Genomic DNA, 17652 nt, shown 5'->3' with positions numbered 1-17652 from the left:
ACCGAATCTACAAATACTGAGTTTTGACTGCCAAAAAAATTTGCCGTTACCTAAAGTGCCTGATCAGTCCGTATATTATTCACGACAGCTATATCTTTATAACTTAACCGTAGTCGTTGGTACTTCCAAGGCATCCTTAACACCCGAAAATGTGCATGCATATGTTTGGACAGAAGAACAAGCCGCAAAAGGGTCCAACGAAATATGTTCTTGCGTGTACGATTGTCTGAATTCTCTCGACTTTACCGGAAAAGAAAAAGTAAGATTGGTGGCTGATGGCTGTGGTGGGCAAAATAAAAATTCCATGCTTATAACAATGGCTATGAAATGGCTTGATGAATGAAAATTCGTTTTCCAAATCTTACTGAACTACAACTAGTTTTTCCTGTCACAGGACACTCTTTCATACCCCCAGATAGAGTGTTCGCGTTGACAGAAAAACAAATAAGACGTAGAGAGAATATTATTCAGCCTCAAGAATACATGGATTTGATTGCCAATCACGCAACAATTCACAAGGTTAAAATAGATGTCCCAATTCTAGATTGGAAGACCGAACGACAAAATAATTTAAAATCTACATTTCACTTCCAAGTCAGCAAGTGTAAGCGTATCATTATTACCCGTACGAGCAGGGACAAAATAGAGGTCACTGGAGAAATATCATACCGGAACAACCTTGGTGGAAGTGCTTCACTATTGAAGAGAGGTAAAAGAATGTACGATATTGATCCCAGTATTCTTGAAAGTGCTCCCTCGGTAAACCCTGATAAATTGGTGGACGTAGAAAAGTTGTTGCAAAAACATTTTGGGCCTCAATGGGATCAAATATCTGAACTACAATTTTATAAAAATATTTTGCAAAGTAATGTTGTACCAATGATTGGAGAGAGAGAAGAGGAAATTATAAACAATTCGGAAGAATATGAGATGCAAGAAGTTTTAGATTTTGTATAAGTGTTTTTGATTTTATTTCTTAAAAATAAATATTTTGGTCACAATAACTGTCATTTTTTATTATAAACTCATTTATTCATAAAATATAATTAGCATGCCCTGAGTACGTCCAGTTTACATTGGTGTTTATCAAACCCAGGTAAGTTTAGTAACTATTTATCAAAAACCGTTAAGTCCACGACAATTTTTTTCAAACACCGGTACGTTTCGCTAATACATATCAATATCCGGTATGTCCAAACTTTTACCCGATTTTCCACCTTTTTTATTATAAATATGTTAGTTTTTAAAATGAAATAGCAAATGTATCACCAAACTGAATAATATATTATCTAGAAAACACTAAAAATGTTTAATCTTTTAGCTAAAAACATATTCGTCCATTTCCCACATTTCACTTAGAGTGGACTTAACGGACTTTGATATTTAACTACACAAATAGTCCTCTACAGACACATCTTTAATGATGTTTTAAAATATTTATTGCCGTTATAATTTTAAAGATGTTAAATCCGATAAATCGAGAAAATGTCTTTTTATTGTCGATAAAAAAGAAGAACGACCCTTTTACTCATATTCATTGTTATCAATCTGTGTTAGGTATATCAAAACAATTAAATAAAAAATAATTATAATTAAAGTACATAATAACGGGTTCTTACCGCGTTTAAATGGTGATATGAGAAATAATTAAAATTATTAATAATTTAATTATGTTTTCTATTTAATCGCAATACTTTCCATAACATCACAAAGCGTCATAAAATGCTTATCAAATCCGACTACTTATAATACTCGTAAACACAACGGATGCCCAGCATTTCGGCGAATCAATATCATTTATCTTATCTTAGTATCATAGTAGATATATGTACAATACAATATGTCACTGTTATTAATGGATCATTCTCCAGGTTGTTAAATCTAAAGTTGCAAAGTCAGTGTGTTGTACAAAAGCCACTTTGCGTTGTCGCTCCGCTGCGTCGTCGCTGTAACGGGTTGGCCAGCTGGCCTGCGGGCGAGTTTACACTTTTAATATTTTTTGTAGTCTACTCAACTGCATTTCATGAAATTGAGCCAGTTTATTCCGAACGAAGAATGAAGGGGTAATTTGGTCCAAAAATGTTGTTAATGATATTTTCTGTGTGGGAAATGACCAAATTATTTATTAATTAATAAAAAATATATATTAAATCAATATTACATAAATATAATTAGAATTAATTAATTTATTATATTTTTTTTATTATTATTTCATTTTTATTGCGAATAAATGATTATTTATGAATTAATTAGGTACCCGTTAATTCTTCTACTTTCTGTTGTCTTCAATTTAGCAGTTAATGCCATATACGGCAAATGTACAACAAGTTACGTCAAAAAATCCGACTTTATACACACTATGCTAAGACATAAAATAGACACAAGCCTAAGATATTCATCTTCATAATCATCTCCCTAGCATTATCCCGTTATTCACAAGGTCCGCTTACCTAACCTGAAGATTTGACAGGTCCGGTTTTTTACCGAAGCGACTGCCTGTCTGACCTTCTAACCCGCGTAGGGAAAACCAGCCTAATACATGTATAGGTCACATACCTCCGAATGCATTTCTCGGGAATGTGGGTTTCCTCGCGATGTTTTCCTTCACCGCTGAGCACGTGATAATCATCTACGGTCGAAACATGAATTCGAATACAAATTTTACAAGCCTATCATATTCATTAACATCTAATAATTATATAAAATTGTCATGAACGTCCATTTGTCCGTAAACAAAATAGAATTCAATATCAAAACTATTAACTTGTCTTAATCCGGCGCAGGTTCAGTACGGAACAGGTTGTCCAAATTAAAATCATCCCGACCACGGGCGACGACGACCACGACCAGACCGATCACTGCGCCCATGAGCACGCCCACGGCGATGGCCAGGATCCTTTGAGCAGATGGCCATTTCGAACACGCCCAATATTGCTCCCTGATCACGCTGTGGACAAAAACATTTCTTAATGAAAAAATAAACAATTATTTCGAAGATTGTTAGGAGAATGTTATCTATTCTAGTATTTTATTCTGAATTTTATATTTAGTGACTGAGTATGGGCTCTAACAATACGATGATGATGATGATGATACGATGATGTTTCTTGTGCCATACGGTTGACATAGACATAACCGGTTTCAACCGCTCAAAACCCACACTGTCCATCTGTAATAGCCCTTAGATATTCTGACTTCTGTTGTGATCCAGCCGGTTTCGGCTACGGCGACTGCTTCTGACGTCCTGCGCTGGCATGTCACGCTGTATAACTATTCTCCTGTGTCTTATACAGGGTGTTAGTGACAACGTAACGAATACTGAGAAGATGGTTCAGAGCATGATTCTTAGTTTGATATCAAGTATAATTTCCTGTCGGAAAATTGATGAAAATGTTTGTTTTATTTTTAATTATTGTCAGTTTCATACCTTTGCGACTTAGAATTCCACTTGATATCAACCCAGAATCATGGTCTGAATCATCCCTGAAAGTTTTCGTTACGATGCGATTTCACTAACAACCCGTATAGATTTATATGACATACCCATTAATAAGTATTTATCACTATTTAGTACTGTGTTAAATCGATATCTCGAATGAATTGTACTAATCTGTCTTTACAAAAAGTCTGGTAGATTACGATGATTCATGTCTGAGTTTACCACTGGATTAAAAAAGTTAATCTTATCATTACTTGATGAACTAAGTACCCACATATCACCGAGCTTTCTGATACACCAACGTGATAGGTGGTGAGCCTCAAGTCAACTGTGATTATTATTATTATCTTAAGAAGCAAGCTGGTGTTTCACAGGACCACGGTGACTATCAACCTACTAAAGGAGGTTAGTCACTGTGGCCCTGTGAGTTACTGGTTTGGTTCTCAAATGGGGAGCGCCCCTGCCGGTTCGATCCCCCGGTACTGGACTTGCACCGAGTAATTATTAATAATATACTTAAGTGTAATTTTCACTAGCATAACAGCCTCCGTGGTCTGGTGGTTAGAGCGTTAGGCTCACGATCTGGAGGTACGGGTTCGAATCCCGATGGGGACATTGTCGAAATCACTTTGTGAGACTGTCCTTTGTTTGGTAAGGACTTTTCAGGCTTGTATCACCTGATTGTCCGAAAAAGTAAGACGATTCCGTGCTTCGGAGGGCACGTTAAGCCGTTGGACCCGGCTATTAGCCGTAAAAACACCTCCACCAACCCGCATTGGAGCAGCGTGGTGGAGTATGCTCCATACCCCCTCCGGTTGATTGAGGGGAGGCCTGTGCCCAGCAGTGGGACGTATATAGGCTGTTTATGAATGTTTCACTAGCACAAGTAGTATCACAGGACCATAGTGACTATTATTAAATTGCTAAATGCAATATACGATATAACTTATAATCAATGCCCTTGGCAAAGTTTCTGACTTGCCGTTTACAATACACAGGGTGTCAGTGACATCGTAACGAATTCTTAGCAGGATGATTCAGACCATGATTCTGAGGTAATATCAAGTGGAATTGTCTGTCTTCTTTTAATTATTTTCAATTTTATAATTTTGTGATAGAAAATTCCCCTTGATTTCTGCTCAGAATCTGAATCATCCCTCGAAGTTTTCGATACGATGTCACTAACACCCTGTATAAAACAATACATTTAAGCCTGTAGTATTCAGATAAACATCCTTCTGTTCGCTTTGCGTCCACTTCAGTTATCTTGTTTGAACAGCTTCTCGTCATGAGTTATATAAAACCTGGAGTAAAACATTTTTATGACCTATGAGTAGCAGCTGCAAGCCAGCCTGAAGACATACAAGTGTATTGATGATTAGGACGGATACACCTTGTGATGACAGTTGACTACTGAACAAAGGACCTAAGTAGATAGTCTTGAGCAAAAGTCTTAGTCGGTTTTGCGACATGCTAAGGATATGAAGCAGCCGAACATTTTTTATCCTGTTTACATTTATACCTACCCCAGCATGTAGATTAGAAGTTAATTTCTTAACTCAGAAACCTGAACCTTATAAAAAAACAATGGTTAACCAAAATGTAATGAATGATTATCGGTCGTGACCAAAATTGACCCAGAAACCATTGTCATTGCCCAGGTTTAGTCATTCAAATACCTATATATTTCAAAATTTACTTGCTCTTTTCTTGCAAGGCCAAAAATATACATGTTCAGAATCACTCCTTAAATGACGCACATTCAAATGTAACCCTGTTTCATCATAATCATATGTATTGTTTTATACTATACTATTACTACACTACTACTACAACTATACACTGCTACTATAATTACTACATCATTACTATGTTATTTGGCGATTTTGTTTATTTTTTAAATCTATATTGTTTTCTTTTGTAAGCTGTTGGTTTTCCAAGTAATAAATAAATACCTTGTAGGTGGTTCAGCTGCTACATATCTTGCTTGGTTAACACTGTTGGTACTCCCGACGTACGCTGCATTGACATATACATAGTCGTTACTCCTGGTGGAAACCTTCGCCAGATTTCTTTTATCCACAGCCAGTTCCAGAGGCCCGTGGGTGTGTCTTCTAGTTTTCACCACATCTATCTTCACTTCCCGAAGGCTTCCTTGAGGTTCTTTGGACATTTTTCACACTGACACTTCACTGTACTTGTATTATTTCAACATTATTATTTGCTCTAGGCTCTTCAGCAAAGGGTATGATCGAAATATTCACCTTTTAACTAATATTCAATGCGTTTTTTTTTTACATACTACACTAAAACCGGTGATGAATAGCCGTTGCAGTGGACGAGATTTTGATTGAATATCACATAAATTCTAACTTCCCAAAATAGGTCCTTGCGGCAGTCACATTGTTGACTTTTGCAAAGCGTTCGACACGTTTCGTATGCCTGTCGACCTCTAGTACTGGCTCGATAACGGCCTTTATCCAATAATTGATTACGATAGGCAGATTTAATTCGTGTTTTTTTTTATATATGAGTGTTATCACTTCACCAGTAAGGATGAAGTTTCGCACTGTACTGAGTGAAAATGAAACGTTATCTTTAGATAAGAATGACGATAGTCGGTCAGATAAATGGGTCGTTGTTCGTTATAGGTTATTTTGTTGCAAATATATAATATTCTCTACATGTAGGTACTATGTTGTCCGATACGGCTTTATCTTAAGAAGCACCTTAATACTTGATATGATAGTATTTTGTTAAATGATGTTTGATTTGCAAATAAATATATATATGGAGCGTGTAATACCTAATTGGGAGATCTAGGGAATACCCGAAATAGAGATAAACGAAAACAATGTTAAAAGATACATCATCATCATCATTATCAGCCGTACGACGCCCACTGCTGGGCATAGGCCTCCCTCAAGTATCTCCACGGATACATAACTTTACCAAATGCCGGGTCTTTATTTGTATGGGATCTCTTCAATCTCTTTAGGAATTTAGATCATTTAGAAAAGATGCTCTTTATAGATCCAGCGGTTTTACTATGCATTTATACATGATGGTGTTAGTGAAATCGTAACGAAAAAAATGGAAATGTTTAATTAATTTGATTTTACATCTTCTTCCTGCACCCCTTAATGTAAATCGAACGCGAATACCTAGTCACTAGATTACATATAAATAGTCTAGCGACTTTTATATATTTTTAAATCAAATTATGGAACTGAAAATAATTAGGTAAAAAAATACTAGCCATCCATCCCACGCCGAGGTTTTTCTTGCAGCTTCTTTTCCCCGGCTATACAGGTTGTGAGAAGCTGAAGTAGTTTTAGGCGAATGAGACGTTCGTTATGTAACAATTGACGATTCAAAGAATAACTATGTTACCTACTGAATAAAGATATTATTGAATTACTGATATTATACAATTAATATGTGGACCCTACATAATATCAGCGTCGTGGTTCACGCCGCGACTGGTGCTGAGTGAGGCCCTTTTATCTCAGGACGTCCACCACCACCTTATGATCATTTCGACAAACATCCGTCTTGCTTTTTTGTAATTGTTTTAGTGGAAATTTGATATGATGTTGTTGTCTTTTTTTTGTGTGTGTCGTCCTTTTATAATAAACTTTTTCTATTCTATTCTTATCAAAAAAGTAACATGGAGAATGCTTGCGTCACTCTTAAATTAGTGATGACTACGTCTGTCAGTCAGTTTATCCTTGTATTATACTTTTTTATCTACATTATGCCAACTTTATAGTTCACATAACGTAACAATTATACTCGCTGCAGAGATTACTCATATAGTAAATACTGTAATAACTAACTTAAACACTAGTTTATTTAAACTTATGTTATCATTGCAATTACAATTGCCGCTTGAGTCACAAGGTTAATAATATCTAGTAGATGAGTAAAGAAAGAAAAGGATATCAACTATAGACAAAGCGCCTGTAATCCCTTTAATAATAATCGACCCCACGCACGCCTTCCAAAAGTCCGGGAATCCATAGGCCCGAGATATGGAAACGTCATACATCATCTTCTTCTATCATGTGGAATGTGAAGTAAATTACCAACCGCATCAGCCCTGGTGTCAGGATTATTACCGAGCCGCCATAGGCCCCTGACATGACACATATAACGACTACGTACTTACATCAGTAAGTAATAACCGGGACCAATGGCTTAACGTGCCTTCCGAAGCACGGATCTTTTTACTTTTTGGACAATCAGGTGATCAGCCTGTAATGTCCTAACCAAACTAGAGATCACAAAGTGATTTTTGTGGTTTGTCCCCACCAGGATTCGAACCCGGTACCTCCGGATCGTAAGCCCAACGCTCAACCACTGGACCACGGAAGCCCTTATTTATTTATAATTTGATGTTTTCGTTTTTACTGTCTGTCTATTTGTAATATGTAAGTATGTTATCTTTATGGTGTTAGTATCACCAGAAATCGAAACTTTTAACCTACTTCGGCAATTTACGACTAAACCCACCCAATTAAAGAGCAACATACCTCTTTATACCCATTACGTATAGTTAAACTAAAGATATTCCACATACGAATACCCCTTCAGTCAGCAGGACATGTAACAATGGGGAGGACAAAAACGGCGCAGGCGCATACAGCGGCTCATTAGTTGCGCCGTACAAGGCGCTGATCGCATCGCAGCCATGTTTTATTTACAAGGGATACCGGGAACAGGAATGTGTTAAAGGTTTTTAAATAAACTAGGCGATAAGAAGGCAAAGTTGTGCTATTTTCTAACTTTATTCTGTTGTGATATACTGTTTCTATGCTGTTCTGGGAGCAAATAAAAAACATAGAACACGTTCAGCTGCTTGTCTTCCCGGGCATGTCGTAAAAACCGACAGAGGGATTGCGTCCTCTAACATGATGGACTAATGTTATGGGCGATAGGCTGATCCCTTATCACCATAAGGTTCATCATATCCATCTTAGGACTTCGTATCAACAGTGGCTGCAAGTTGTCTTTGATTACTTGTGGCTCTGCCCACCCCATTTGGGATTACGGGCGTGAGTTTATTTATGTATGTATGTGATATACTGTACTGGGGGTTGAAAGTCTAAAAACTAAAACCTAAAAACGACGCCTAAAAAGTACGAAACTACTTGGCCGGACAAATGGAGAGCGCTGAAGGCTCTCACTCGGTACAACGTTAAAGTCAACAAGCTTGAGGGTGCCCAATTAGGCGCGAACCTCGACTCAGGGCGTCGTCTGAGAGGAAAAATATTTGAAATCTTATTGAGGGAAATCGTCGACCACGTATGCCGTGGTAAGCAAAACCTTAGGACAGATTATATAGGCTCTATAGTATTATATAGGCATACATATAGGATCGTTTTTTGGTACATATTACTTAAACAAAGCAGGCTAGGAGTGGGTGTAACATAAATTCCCCTTCCATGCTTAAGACGACACAAAAACAAACAGTTTATCGAACAAAAGAAGACACCGACAGTCGTTCCGTCCGAACTTAACCCATCAGTTATACTTACCGAGTTAATCGCGACATTGCCGACTATAAACCGCTCATTATCCGTAAAAGCGTTCAGTAATTGGTCGTTGATACCAACTGTGACTCACCACTTCAGCTCACCGCAGTCACATACATATATACATACATAAACTCACGCCTATTTCCCACCGGGGTAAGCAGAGACTATAGAATTCCATTTGCTTCTATCCTGACCCTCTTCTCTTGCTTCATCCACATTCATCAATCGCTTCATACACGCACACCGGTTCCGAGTAGATCGTATTAAACCTTTTCTAAGGATATCTTCAATTTGGTCAATGTAAGTCCTTTTCGGTCTTCCTCTGCCAGCCCTACCATCAACTTTCGCTATATATACAGCTTTTGCTATTCTATTATCCTTCAACCGCTCTACGTGTCCAAACCAACCTAACATTCCCTTGTCAATCTTAGTCACTATATCGTCTTTTACATCATCTCTGTCTTATCACACTGTTTCTCACTCCATCACTCAACTTCATCGCAGTCACAATTTACACATAACCATAGAATAAAGAAGAGTACAGAACGATAACTCTCCGTCCCGCACCCAGTGGCGGCCCTAGCAAAATATTTAGGTTTCTCTCTCTCTCTCTCTCTCTATTTAAGAGCTGCGCTCTTGTCGGTGGATTAGTCGCCATTCCTCTCGTCTTCCCGCCAAAACCTTCACCTCCCGATACGACGTGTCGTATCGGGAGGTGAAAGTTTTGGCAGGTCGTGACCTGCACCTTCTCTTTTATTTGTTTCATAAATATTATCCTAGGTATACCCCTTCCTCTCTTCCCTTCAATTTTTCCTTCTATAATGTTTGTTATAAATGAATCGTGTCGTATCAGGTGGCCAATTATATTTCCTCTCCGGTTCTCTATAGTCTTCAATATGGTTCTCTTTTCTTCAACTCTTTCCAGCACTTTTTCATTTGACACCATTTCAGTCCAGCTTATACCCTCCATCCTTCGCCAACACCACATCTCAAACGCTTCCAACCTCCAATCCAATCATTCTTCTTCTATCGTGTGGGTTGTGAGGTGAATTATCAACTTCATTAACCTGGTGTCAGGGTTACCATTGAGCCGCCAAAGGCCCCTAACATGACTTATAATTATAACGACTACGTACTTACATCGGTAAATAGTAGCCGGGACCAACGGCTTAACGTGCCTTCCGAAGCACGGATCGTCTTACTTTCGGACAATCAGGTGATTAGCCTGTACTGTCCTAACCAAACTAGAGATCACAAAGTGATTTTTGTGATTTGTCCCCACCGGGATTCGAACCTGGGACCTCCGGATCGTGAGCCCAATGCTCAACCACTGCCATGCTAACCATTCTATACGCAATGTTATTCTTTATTCAGACAGACAGACAGATCTTTCATTAAATGTAGTCTGTCAGTAATAAGCTTATATTTATTATTTCCTTTTTTTTTTCAGAAAATGGAGCTACTCCACGTGATCATCAAATCTGGTCCCTCACCACGTCCCTTGGCGTGGTCCCTTGAAGTGTCCCCTTCGGAGAACGGGGATGACTGGCGTCTTGTCCGAGCCTTTGGTGACAGAGAGCATTGCAAACGGCTGTGGGACCTGCGGCCAGAGAGAAGAAGAAGAAAGGCCAGAGCTGTGAAGGTTAAAGCCAGGACGAATAGAGCTGACAAGCCCACGTGCTCCACGCAGTTCGCTAGTCCAAGACCGCTGGAGAATGGGGAGGTATGACCTTTTTTTACATACAAACGTACAGAAGATCACGCCGTCAGTAGGCAGTTACCACGACATTGGGTCGTATACTAGGTTCAAGATAAATGTGAAGATGCGTTTTTCTGTGACGTCATAGTGTGCTTTTCATACAAATTTCATAGTAATTTCGCGTTTTGACGTTTAGTAAAAAGTAACCGATTTGACTAGTTGGAAACTAGTCTGTTCCACTTACCAAATAAGACATGTCGTTTTTTTTCAAAATACGAATAAAATCAAGTATCACGCATATTAGGGAAAAAAAAACTCATCGATTTCGACAAAATTTATTGAATCGATCGATAATTTTATCTCGTTGCGCATGGTAGCCTGCGAACCATTCTTTAAGACATACTGGATCTGATCGCGGTATGTATCAACCCCTGCCACTTACGAGGTTGTGATCTTTTCAACAACGGCTGGCAAATCAAGGCGCATTTCCTTACCTCTATTTCCTCTTCATCTTCATAATCTATCTACTCCTTTTCTTCCATAGTATATGTAGTAGTTTAAGTAGTGATATTTATTTATTATAACAATTATAATAATGTGTATTATTATTATGTAGTTTATGTAGTCGAAAGTGTATTTATTTTTATATGCACAAGTATTCCCATGCTGCACTATCCCGCTATATTACTTAATATTCAATATCTCCTATACTTAAAGGTTGCCTGGAAGAGATTGCTACTTAGCAATAAGGCCGCCTATTGTACTAATTCTATTTATCTTTTGTTTTGTATTTTGTTTTTTCCTGTTTGTGCAATAAAGTATTTGTTATGTTATGTTATGTTATGTTATGTTATGTTATGTTATGTTATGTTATGTTATGTTATGTTATGTTATGTTATGTTATGTTATGTTATGTTATGTTATGTTATGTTATGTTCTTTGTGTATATAATACGTGATAGCCCAGTTCGGAAAACGCGTGACTTGTCGTCGTGTCACTGTTTCGAATCTTGTATTTTATAATAATAATAATACAATTTCTTTATTCAGGCAACTAGGCCCATACACTTCATTACATTAATACATTATAATTAAATAAATAAATTGCATTAAAATTAACATAAGTACAATGGTTAGTAATTCCCTATACTTACTCTATGTTAGTTATTTAAATGGGTCATATACGTATATACATTTCGGCGCGTGGGCCATACATGCGTGGATGACGTAGGGGCAGTCGAACCGGCTCGCGATCATGCTCAAGATGGAGTATGAGTTTGAATTAATGTTTGGATCATAGATAATTGATATAATTTAGTTTCAGATTTTTTACCAGTTAAATGTGGCTTAAACATAGCAAGGAGTGGGTGTATTGTATACAGGGTGTTAGTGACATCGTAACGAAAACTTTGAGGGGTGATTGAGGCCATGATACTGATATGATATCAAGTGAGATTTTCCGTCGCAAAAGTATGGAACTGAAAATACGTAATTTAAAAAGACACAAAAATTTTCATGAATATTCAGACTGAAAATTCCACTTGATATCAACTCAGAATCATGGTCTGAACCATCCCCCTCAGTATTCGTTACGTTGTCACTAACACCCATACCTACTTGTATGGCTACTGTATGTACTTGTGCGGGGTGTAAGTGACTTCGTAACGAATACTGAGGGGGATGATTCAGCTGATTATTCTGAGTTAATATCAAGTGGAATTTTCCATCGCAAAAGTATAGAATTAAAAATAATTTAAAAAAACTAAAAAAAACCCATGAATTTTGCGACGAAAAATTCCACCTGATATTAACTCAGAATCATGGTCTGAATCATCCCCCTGAGTATTCGTTACGATGTCACTAACACCCTGTATACTATACGCGTCTGCCTTACCCCTTCGGGTATACAGGCGTGATGCTCTGTTTCATTCTTCAAGTTAGGTTGTGGAAGACCTTTGTATTCCGGAACTAAATGTACTAACTCAATTACTAAATACATAAAACTCGTATCTCCAGATCGTATCATACCTATCAATAGTTTAGTTTGCTATTTTTTATCTGTCTGTCGATAAGATAGACTAATTTTGTTAAATATCAAGTGTAAGTATGATGTAATAATACTGTAGTTTGTAGGTGGACCGGGTGTAGGGTGACTTATCAAAAAAAAATAAAGCTCATTATGACGCTTACTTTATGTAAAATAGATTAATGATTACCTAAATGATAAACACGTCTGGTATTAAATGTGCTCCTCTAGTTATTAAATAACTTGTAATGTATACATTAATTTGAAAGATGTGTTGCTGATGCAGTTTCTTGTCATTTCTTCTCCTCATCTATCATCATCATTGGCCTTATACGTCTGTTTCAGACGATTTATGACGTCATTGCCTCGAAGAAATGCACTTTCTTTCAGCTATAACACCTTGCGAAATGACGTAGATTTTAAAATGTTAAATTGACCTTCAACAAGTTTATCCATGATGACGACTAATACATGATTCTGATTTCTTTTACACTTATTTAGTATATTGGCTTTGTTAGTGACGTCAAAATCATCCCCGCGGACCCTTGACACTACCCGATGGCACCACCGGTAGTGTCAAGGGTATTATTCCGTGCCCAGGGCACCACCGGGGTGCAAAAGGTACTATTCCTTTATGTCGTGAAACCACCCAAATATAATAGGTTCAATAGAGGGAAAAAACAACTGCCAGAAAATATATATTTTAATGAAATAAGAGTGGGCGGAGACTTATCCATATTTTAAAACCTAAGTTTATCTAACGCATGACCTACGCTGATTTCATTGTTAGTTAACTGCATTTGTACATGCAAAATGAACTCGTCATTGTCGATTAAATTTCTCATTCTTTTCGCAGTAGTATAGTACCTTTTGCACCCCGGTGGTGCCATGGGCACGCGGAATAACACCCTTCACACTACCGGTGGTGCCATCGGGTAGTGTCAAGGGTCCGCGGGGAAAATCATTACATGCTTTTACCTTTTTATAAGGCCTGTGCCCAGCAGTGGGACGTATCTTACATACGAGTTTATGCTTTCAACTTGTTCTTGTAGGCTCAACGTACAAGAATAGATTGTCCCCTCTAACACAATAAAAGTACCTAATTGATTTAAAATCTCACTTTGAAGAAATTTCTGCTAAGAAATGTGTCCGTCAATTGTACTTTACTCCTTTCGTGTATAATGTTTCAATCGTTTTTTGTGTGTGATTTAAAGAATACTTACTTATCTGTATTTGTAAATTACTTTTAAGACTAAAGTAAGACCCAGAGGGGGTGAGATACGAATTGGTGCGGGGCGGAGTATTACCGCTCTATACATTAGTATCTCTCATCACCATCAATTTAAGAGCCACGCTCTTGTCGGTGTAGCATTTTCCATCCCAAATACTCTCCATGCTAGTTTTTAGGGAAAAATAGGGCAGTGGTTTCCCTCTTGCCGCTTCCGCAGTACTCTGTCTGACGCAAGTGGGATGGCGCCCAGAGTAGTCTATTTCAAAGCCGTACTAGGACTCCTGTCCTCCGCCTCTGAATAGTACTGTTACTGCTGCCCTCTGTCAGGTTACAGGTTCCAGTCCCTGTGACTTGCTTTAGTATCTCTATATGTAGCATTTATTATTCTTTATTCTATGCTATGGGGACAGATCTTTAGTGTCGTCTGTTACTTACTTACTTACAAACTTTTTTTATGCATGTTAGGCATAATTTGACCAAAATCTCTCTTGAAGTGATGATGTGGTATTCGTAAATACATTAAGTTTGTCTAAATTTCAGATGCACGTAGGCATAGGCGAGGGCGTGTTGGCGCGGCGCGTGCGCATATCGTTCCGCGCGCCGCACCCCGCGCCGGCGCTGCAGCAGTATTATACGGTGCGCGCGCTCACGCTGGCCGCCCGCTGTTTGTGCCACGGACATGCGCACGAGTGCCGGGTTACTTCTGAGGTAGATCTAATATGAAATATATTCACTAATATGGTTAAGGTTTTGTGACGCAGACATGTGCTGCGCTTTGAACTAGGCGATTTTTGCGTGTGGTTAGGACGCTGCAGTTTCATTCCCCTGATTGTCCGAAAAGTAAAATGATTCCGTGCTTTGGTATGATAACGCCTTTGTCTCAGCTACTATTTCATTTGACTAGGTTGTAGATTGAGTATACTATTAACTACTCAAATCTTTGAGCCATGTCAGCTGTCTTTGGCGGCTCAATAATAACTCTGATACTAGGGTTGACGAGGTTGGTATCACGTCCTTATCCCATTTGTCCGGCCAAGTAGTTAACGCCATCTGCGGCAAATCTACAATAAGTCACGTCAAAAAAAAAACAAAGAAAAGACACCTTATAACCCACACGATGGTAGAAGAAGAAGATTAACCAGTTACTCCTTCCAGGGTGCAAAATGCGAGTGCCTCCACGGAACATGTGGAACTCACTGCCAGCGTTGCTGCAACGGAGCTGCGTGGGCGCCCCACCACGCATGCGCCACTACTACTGTGGATAACGAATGCGAATGTGGAGAACGAGGCGCTTGCGCCTATGATGATACTGGCACTATACTCTGCGTTAATTGCACGGTTAGTAACTATCCATTCATTTGACTATTAAAAAAAGTATAACATGAAACAGTAGGACTAGCGCCCTCTGCTGGGAGGTTTTCTGGCCACGTCTTCCCCTCAGCGATACAGATTCCGATGTGGTAGTAGTTTTACAGCTAGTTACATAATGGTGCTAATTCCTGTAAATACCATCTAATTTTATTTTAAGTTATATCTGTCATTTTCTTATCCGCCGAAAAGGAAAGGGACGGGTAATCGACAAGCATAAAATTTATGGAACACACGTCAATTTTAAGCACAAATCTAAACCAACCGTCTAAAAATTTTACGTCAGTCAATAACCCGACACATTAATTTACTCATTCTTCCTAAAATTAAGAGCTGTGAATCATCCGTCCCTTTCCTTTTCGACGGATATGAAAATGACGGATATAACTTAAAATAAAATTAGGCGGTGTCTGCAGGAATCGGGGCCATTATGTAATTTAATTTTTGACGTTCAAAAAGCGCTGACTATGTAAGCCAATTTTGAAAAATAAATATTTTTGAATTTTATTGAATCAACTTATTTCTGTCGGGTTATTGGTCGATGTAATATTTTAAGAGGGTTGTTTTCTGCCTAAAATTGTCGTGTGTTCCATAAATTTTATGCCTATCGATTACCCGTCCCTTTCTTTTTCAACGGATTAGAAAATGACAGGTATAACTTAAAATAAAATTAGATGAAGTGTACAGGAATTAGCACCTTGTTATAACATATTAGAATGCAATAAAATACCTACTTATATTGCAGGAGAACCGTGCTGGTCCACTTTGTGACAGATGTCTGATTGGATTCTACAACGCGGTACCCGACGGACCCTGCCTACCCTGCAACTGCGACCCTGAGGGATCTGATGGTAAGTATTTTCTGTATCTATAACAGAACATAAACAGCTTAGATACGTCCCACAGCTGGGCACAGGCGTAAGCGGTTAGCGAACCCTGTGAATAACGGGATAATGCTAGGGAGATGATGCTGAACACAGGCCTCTCTTCAATCAACCGGAGGGGGTATACAGCATACACTATCACGCTGCTTCACTGTAGATTTCTATCCTACAAAGAGAAAATTAAAGCGAAAAAAATATTTCTCGAACAGGATTCGAACCCGCAGTTCTTGTGAAGCCGGAACGAGCGTGTCTTTCATACAAAACACCTCGTTATACACGCACACTACACATTGACGTTATCGTACGGTTACGAGCATTAATATGTATACACTTTGGTACCATGTCACATTAACTTTTTTGACAAATTGAACAGTAAGTCTCTCTAAATGTCAAATATGTTAGTGCGACAGAGTCCTATAGTGGGTACATTATATTGCTCATGACTGTACATGCGCATTTGTGTGTGTGACGTCACACGCCTATACGATTGAAGACTAAAGTAAGACCGAGGGGGAGGTTGAGGTAAACCTAACTCAGCCGCTTCCCTGTCCATGTGAAATTCTTCGATCTATGTATAGTCATTAGGCCGACGACGCCAGACGCCAGTTTGTGTTTTTATGCATTTTTAATTAATTAGGCCTAATTTGCAACTTGGCTAATCCTCCAGATGGGCGCAAAGTTCGCCAAGGCTCATTGGGTCGTGTACTAGGTCAGGATAAATTATGAAATTCTGATTACTAAATAAAGACAGATCTAGAAATGAAAAAAAATGTTTTCTTCTATTTAACTTATTTATGAATTTTAATCAAGAAAAACGTAATAGTCCGACATTTTATCACGTTTTCTATGACGTCACTGTGTGCTTTTTCACACAAATTCCATAGTAATTTCTTGTTTTGACATTTATTAAAAAGTAACTGATTTCGTATCAACAGTGGCTGCAAGTTGTCTTTGATTACTTGTGGCTCTGCCCACCCCATTAGGGATTACGGGCGTGAGCTTATGTATGTATGTATGTAACTGATTTGACTAGTTGGAAACCACCCTATTATAACGCGGATATAAATTCGGTTCCAGTAATTCAACGATAACGAATGACTCATTCATAATGAGCTAAGTCATTGAACATGATAATTCAATTGAATGAATAGAATCTACATCATTTTCATGAAATGCATTCTTATCAAATCAATTGACATGTAATCTTATCTATTCTTGAATCAACTTTAATGTAGGCGCAAATGCATTTTTCAAAATGATCACCGGACAGCGATACGACACACTTCCTACCACATTGGTCTTACAGAAAGCTCGGTGAGGTGTGGGTACTAGTTCATCTTGTGATGGATGTACCTCTGACTACCCCATTGGGGTATAGTCGTGGTGTTCTGATCATGGGCCATGAAATGGTCTTCTTCCCTCTGAATTTATCTTTGAACAGTTTTAAGACAGTAATTAAACAGAAA

At 38.3% G+C, this 17652-nt stretch overlaps 2 protein-coding genes across 2 annotated transcripts in view; one reads left to right on the top strand and one right to left on the bottom strand.

Annotated features, from left to right (window-relative positions):
* LOC126367529 (laminin subunit alpha-2) overlaps positions 1-17652 on the top strand; it is a 199271-nt gene that overhangs the window by 19416 nt on the left and 162203 nt on the right. Inside the window, exons 4-7 of the mRNA XM_050011103.1 lie at positions 10430-10702; positions 14475-14642; positions 15090-15272; positions 16048-16153. Of these exons, the coding sequence (XP_049867060.1) occupies positions 10430-10702; positions 14475-14642; positions 15090-15272; positions 16048-16153 (730 nt within the window). The remainder of the gene's footprint in view (positions 1-10429; positions 10703-14474; positions 14643-15089; positions 15273-16047; positions 16154-17652) is intronic.
* On the bottom strand, positions 1468-6009 carry LOC126371089 (uncharacterized). Its single transcript, XM_050016290.1, has 2 exons — positions 5395-6009; positions 1468-2947 (listed from the first exon to the last, which is right to left on the bottom strand). The coding sequence occupies exons 1-2, from the start codon at positions 5610-5612 to the stop codon at positions 2770-2772; spliced, it is 396 nt and encodes a 131-aa protein (XP_049872247.1). The 5' UTR covers positions 5613-6009; the 3' UTR covers positions 1468-2769.

Source organism: Pectinophora gossypiella, chromosome 1 (assembly GCF_024362695.1).
Source record: "Pectinophora gossypiella chromosome 1, ilPecGoss1.1, whole genome shotgun sequence".
NCBI lineage: Eukaryota > Metazoa > Arthropoda > Insecta > Lepidoptera > Gelechiidae > Pectinophora > Pectinophora gossypiella.
This window is presented reverse-complemented; position numbering and strand designations above follow the sequence as displayed.